The 6,706-nt window shown below is 37.7% G+C and overlaps 1 protein-coding gene across 1 annotated transcript in view; it reads right to left on the reverse strand.

Moving 5' to 3' along the window:
- Window positions 1–6,706, reverse strand: part of syne1 (spectrin repeat containing, nuclear envelope 1) — a 172,957-nt gene that overhangs the window by 157,484 nt on the left and 8,767 nt on the right. The window contains exon 4 of the mRNA XM_015395967.1: window positions 3,354–3,437. Coding sequence (XP_015251453.1) covers window positions 3,354–3,437 — 84 coding nt within the window. The remainder of the gene's footprint in view (window positions 1–3,353; window positions 3,438–6,706) is intronic.

Below are 6,706 nucleotides of genomic sequence, written 5' to 3' on the forward strand. Positions count from 1 at the left end.
AGTATATTATTTTTCAAAGTGTCAGAAATGGATAACAGAACTGCGTTTTTCAATGACTTCTTATTTTTGCCCAGCTTTAACATCGGTATCGATATCGGTTATCGGCTACATGAGTTTTAAAATATCGGCATATCGGATATCGGCCAAAATCCCAATATCGTGCATCCCTAACCCCAATAGTTTATTTCTATCCTTTGCATATATTCAACTTGCTAAATCATTTGGGAAGCCTTTAGGATATGATTGCCACCATGTCACCTACAACAGCATTGTCGGGTGTTCTACAGTTTTTTTAAGCCATGGTTTTTGTTCTGGCCATTGTTACTGTGGAAGGAAGACTGAAAACTAGTGATTCTTCATATTAGTAAGATGTGGGGCATGGCGAAGTTTGATATATAACGTTATTTTTGGATCCTATTAATTTGCTAGGCTGGGAAACAGTGACAGAGAGCGAGACTTTCACCAGAAATCGGGTGGCTGAAAAAAGTGCAGAAAAACTTTGATCCATTGTTAATCAAGCTGGATTAACAAGATGGTTAGTGTGCACCGTAGTGCGGCTCTAAATGTTGAAATGATACATGGTTTCATTTTTCAGTTAGTACGGTTGCTTTCACAGTAGTTTTTTCTCCAAGCTTTTGGTAAAAAATAGGATATATGTGGGCGTTTCTCTGCTTGATAATTGCTTCGTGATAAAAATCTTCTGACCAGAATTCTATCAGACACCGTTTTTCTTTTGAGGCCTTAGTCTGTCCACATCAAGTTTCCATCTCTCCTCTTTTTTTCTGTTGTGAATATTTCCCAGCCAGCCTACAATGCACTGTTAAGGAGATTACGGGATCCGTTTTAGCTCAAACTTGTTGAGTTTGCCTTGCAGTTGGGTCGCATCAGAGAGCGGTTGTTTTCAGATATCAACTAGTGAGCACCAGAATTCGCCCGGAGGCAAAACTCGACCTCCTCTTCAGCCGCACTAGATCGGTGCACATTAGTCGGATTGTGCTTTCTCACTCTGACCCAATCGGGACTAAATTTAGGTAGAGCTAAATTTAGATGGACCTAAAGTTGCAGGTGGGAAAACCCAAAGAGTTAAACCTTAGTTTAACTAAGGTTTAACTCTTTGGGTTTTCCAACCTGCAACTTAGTTAAACCTTAGTTTAACTAAGGTTTAACTCAGGATGTAAGTGCTGTTGAATTCTTGTTAAAATTAATCATTCATAATTTATGTTGTTGTTTAGGTAAAAACTTTAAATGAGTAAATTCATGGCATGTTATAAGATAAAATACGTGTTAATTTTATAATTTATTTATTTAATAAGTTTGCTCTTTTCTGCACTGTTATGTTTAGCCAGGAACCAATGTTCATACTTGTGTACTACTACATTGAAATTAATAGATGCTACACTATGAAGCTAGATTACAAAGCCTGATGCGAGCGTGTAAAGAACCTCTCTTCATGACAAGCGGCTAATGAGGTATTATTATTTGTTTTATTGATAAATCTGTTTATACTTATGCAGCGCAGCATCCTGCTCTTATTTGTACTAGTACACTCGGTTTGAGCTGATATATGTCTATTTGTGTCTGTACAGTTCTCACGGCATAAAAGTATGAACGTCATAAAGAACCTAAATGGAGTTTCATGTTGAACGACATGAGAAAAGACGAATTAAATGCCTGTTAAAGAGAAACCGATCCGTGTCTGTCGTGACGAGAGTTACACAGGATCTCCTATTTCTACAAAAAACACAAACCGTCCTCTTTGCCTAATGCTAGTTACATCAAGACGGAAGGCTGGGACGATTGACTTTAAGTACAATATAATCACAATTGAATTAAATGCTATTTTCAACCTGAAAAGGCTTCCTTTAAGCCATTTTACAAGACTGACTTTCATACTGCGGCCCTTTAGGTGCAGTAGTGTTGGCCTAGTGGATAGAGTAGTGCGTACGTCCTCTGAGAAGGTTGAAAGTACCTGGTTCCACAGCCTCACAGCCTCCACTCTGGGTCCCTGAACAAACCCTTTACCCCACACTGCTCCCCAGGCGCCACACAATGGCAGCCCACTGCTCCCCAACGGAATGGGTTAAATGCAGAGAGTGAAAATTCCCAATGTGGGACAATGAAGGGATTTATACATAGTAATACACTTTAATTGGGTTTACCACCACTTAGGAGAAGAGAGAGCTGCAGCTGGGGCAAAGATCAATGCATGCCAGTAGAAGTAAGCATTTTTCCACAAAAGAGTAACAGTAAAACAGTGGACCATGGAAAAAACAAGCTTTCTAGATCTAGATCAGGGAAGGTGGTGCTTGTGGTTAGTGCCAAGGAAAAATAAAATAAAATTAGAAACGGAATATTAATTGAAGAAAATCTTGAGTGATTGATTTAGCCAGGTTAAGATGCTAAAGTCTGCATCTCATATATCAGTGTTTTTTTTTTACTGCTCATGTAAGAAAGGCTGGAATAAAATATTTTAAATGTTATTTTTACATCATATTAGATGACAGTTCCTATAAAAATTGGATCCAGTTCAAAGTGTCCCTGCAAGGTAGAAGTTAGAGGTAAACTTCACATCATCAATCTGCCCAAAATTTTGATCAATACCAAAATAAGCAACTTATAGAGACATGGTGGAGTTTTCTAATGATCCTGCCACCTGTGGTCAGAACATAAAACTGCAGCACTCTTCTGCTCGTTCTCATAGCGGAGCCGTACTTCACACGTTTTCTTTGTTTTACTATTTTACGATTACAAAATTAGTTGACGATTACTTCAATTAATTACGATTAATCTTTTTAGCCCTAGTTTCCATCAATGTCTGAGTTTAGTCGGATGCCGGTCAGTTCAGAATATCCACATAATCCATCTTCAATATCCCATCTGTGTGATGTCAAGCACATCCGGACAACAGTGCAGGCACTTCCGACCCAAAGTAAATTCAGGAAAATAGTTTACTGCAAAGACTCCTGCAATGTTTAGGTACTGCATAAACCCTAAACATAAATAAATGACTTATAATGTGAGGGATTCACAAGAGCTGTCAGGATAACTTCAATAAAAATTAAAAGAGGTCTGTTCAGAGAAGAAGTAGATATAAGTGAGGCAAAAGCATTAATTAGTGTAAGTTTAGTTCTATTAGCAGATAAAGAAAATGGCCTCATTTGTCTAACCTCCAGGAAAAAGCATAAATGAGTGCTGGGCATTTATTGCTTTTACCTTAGGTTTCTAAGAAGAATTTTTCTTTTTTAACTGTTTTGAGAAATATGCCTATTCTTTTTTTCCAGATAAAACTTTCTATTTTATCAAAAAGTACAAAGAGAAAAAACATTGAATGTTTATTATGATTTCATGCTCACCTTTCTGCCTTCGAGGAATTTGAGCGCAGTACCGATGTTGGAAACCCAGTGTATCCTTTTCAGCTGTCGGCCTTGCTCACAGGGCTGAACACCAGGAGGAAAGAAATATGAGAAAAATAAGCAAACCACACACAAAAAAAATGTTTTAGTTGGTTCACTATGTTTCTGTTATAAGCTTCAAATGTGCGCTCCATACAGACAGTTCAGTTTTGCAATGCTTGGGACATTTTTCTACTAATGCCTGAGAAATAAAGTAAATCGAGCTGGCTATTTATAGATTTCATACAGTATAATTGGAACATAGCTCGTCATGACATAAGGGAATTGGTCTTAGCAAGTCTATTTTTATCTAAAATAACTCATAAGAACACACCATTGTCAGCAAACAATACTTAGAAGTCCATAGAAATGAGTTATACATGTATTTTAGCACACTACTCCAAACATTAGCTAACTTGACTTCGACTTCCTTTATTGTCATTGCACAAAAAAACACAAGGTGAATCTTAACAACAAAATGTCGATTACTCAGCAACCAGTGTAACAGAGCTAAGACCTTATTCCTGCATAATAAATATTTTTTCTATAAGTAAGAGCTAGTTATACACAAGGCAAAGAGTATATATATACATATATATTTTGCACTGAGTTATTTTTATTTTTTATTTAACCTTTATTTAACCAGGAAGTCCCTTGAGATTGAAATCTCTTTTTCGAGGGAGACCTGGCCAAGATGGCACACCAGTTAAAATACAAACAGAAATACAACATAGACAAAATCTCACATAGAGGAAAAGACAGGTCACATAGGGCAGTTACATTTTTGAATGACATGACATTTTAACATGGCCTTAAATTCATTCAATGGGACTAGATCATTTAAATGGAGCAAGTTTTGCTAATTATTCCAGGACCATGGAGCAAAGTAAGAGAAGGATTTCTTCCCCAGCTCAGTAAAAACCATTGGAACCTGGTAAGAGCGCCACCTGGTGGAACGGAGATGAAAATGGCTGGAATTTAGCTTGAGGAGATTGCATAAATATGCCGGCAGTTTACCCAACATGGCCTTGTATAGAAAAGTATACAAATTAAGTTGTCTACGTTAGGCTTGTCCCAATCCACGTATCGGATCGGACGCCGATATTTGCAAAAAAATGCGTATCGGCAAAGCATGTAAAAATGCCAATCCAGTTTAAAAAAAAAAAAATCCGGTCCTTATTTTACAGTTTCGCCGATTGAAACGACCCCACACCCCGCCGATTGAATCGATTGAAACAATTCCACTATTTTGCGCCAGTGTTCCCCGAATCCGGTCCGCATTTTCCAGAACACCTTCAGCACACCCACAGGTATTTCTGGGTCTGTCTCCCGGCCTAACCATTAAAACAGGTGAATTGGAAGATAGCGGGGAAAATGTCAGCCGTGTGGGATTATTTTATCCTGCACGCTGTGTAGATGGAGACTAGGTGTGGAGGAGATTGGGGAGTATAAGAAATTTTTGTGTAATAGTTCACTATTATTTGCACAGATTTTTTTTTTAAGCAGTGTCTTTTTTCAAGAGTAAAGTGCTGATTCTAAGTTAATAGAATATTTTCCACTCTTGTCTGTTTTGCATTTTTATTAAAACTCACAGTAATACTTGCACCTTTAACTGTTTACGGTTTTACTGTTCACTGTGCAATATTAGATTGCTATTCATAATTTTGTCCAGTTTGTGTTTATCTCTTAATAAACAGGTAAGTTTGTTGTTACCAATCATTGTGTTTTATTCAATCTCACCTAATTCAGCCGGCTAGATGTTATCANACAGAATCTAACAGGTGGAGAGTACTAGAGGCAGCATGCATGTAGACAACATCACCATAGTCCAAAACACTTAAAAAAGTAGATTATTGAAGAAGTAACATCAATAAATAAATATTGCACTGAGTTATTGAATATTGAATATAACTCCTGACGGCCTTTGTTTTAAAAATACATAAATAAAAAAATATTCACAATATTCACACAAACCATGAGTAGGAAAAAAAGAGGCATTAAGGCTTGGTATAACAACAGAAATGTAGTTTCTTCAAAAAAGACAAGTCTAGTGTTTTTAACCCTTGCTTGCAGAAAAACACAGTTAACAAGGATCAAGCAACACAAAAAAATAGATCCTGTCACAAAGGAAACAATTGTTTTTTACAGCTTCCAAAGTGTCTCATAGGATTTGTAATACTGGTAATACTGTGTGGCGAAGTGTGCACAAAGTCACATAAAAATAAACCCCTAAGCCTCCCCATAGATTCACAGATAACAATGGGAGTTTGGATTAAAAGAAGTGTGAATGTCTAGAAATTTGCTTCAAACTGTTAGCGTGCACTCGTGTCTCTGTGGGTGTGTTTTTTTTCTGTCAGAAAGATGAAAAGTAAGATTTGATGTCTTGTGGTAAGAGTCTCTCACAGAAGAGGATCGGAACTACTTTTTTTCTATAGCAACTTTGAACAAAACAAAGAAAACGTTGAATCATTGTTTACATTTTGAGTTGGTTAGAAGAGCCATCATACCTGGACGTCTGACTCATTAAAAGCCTCAAAAGAAATGTCTGATTTTTAACTTGATCAACCTCAATAGTGAGCTTACTGGCAGAACCAAACATTCAATCTATTAGGGACTACTAAATGTGACAACAACCATCTTTGGTCTGGCTGCTGGTACTAAAGTAAGCAGACTCTTAGACTCAGGATCAGTGAGTGTTTTAAATTAAGATGGGAAACACAGAGCGAGGCATATCTGCATTTCAATTAAACTAAAAGACAGGATGCGATCTCTGCAGCTAACAGGAAGGCAGTTTTTATGCCTCTAGTGGCTCGTTTTTCTGACAGTAGGCTGACAGGAAAGGAGGTATGAGAGAGGGGGAGATAAATGCGGCAAAGGACCACAGGCCGGATTCAAAGCCGGGTCGGCCGCGTTGAGGACTAAGGCCTCCGTATATGGGTAGTGCACACTAACCACTGCGCCACCTGCATGCACAGCATAGCTGATTTTAATTCCTTCAGAGTTTCTACATCTATCTAAAACATCCTGACTTTGGAAATGTTGGCAACATTTGGATCTCCTAAAAAGAAGGTAAAAATGTTAGTATAATCTAGGGGTGTAAATAATAATCATTTTGTATCGATGCATCGATCCAAAAGCCAAAAGCATCGATACGTCCGCAAGATAATCGATTCATGTTTTTTTTTTCCCTCTGGTCTATTTTTATCCATTTGCTCCTGGGGGTAATTCTTCTCCCGTGCTATGGTGGCGCTAAACCTATTTTTCCCTCCTACCTCGCCTCCTGGTTATACTCTTACAGCAGTGTGTTGCAGTGA

The sequence above is a fragment of the Cyprinodon variegatus genome, unplaced genomic scaffold (assembly GCF_000732505.1).
Source record: "Cyprinodon variegatus isolate N-32 unplaced genomic scaffold, C_variegatus-1.0 Scaffold770, whole genome shotgun sequence".
Lineage (NCBI taxonomy): Eukaryota > Metazoa > Chordata > Actinopteri > Cyprinodontiformes > Cyprinodontidae > Cyprinodon > Cyprinodon variegatus.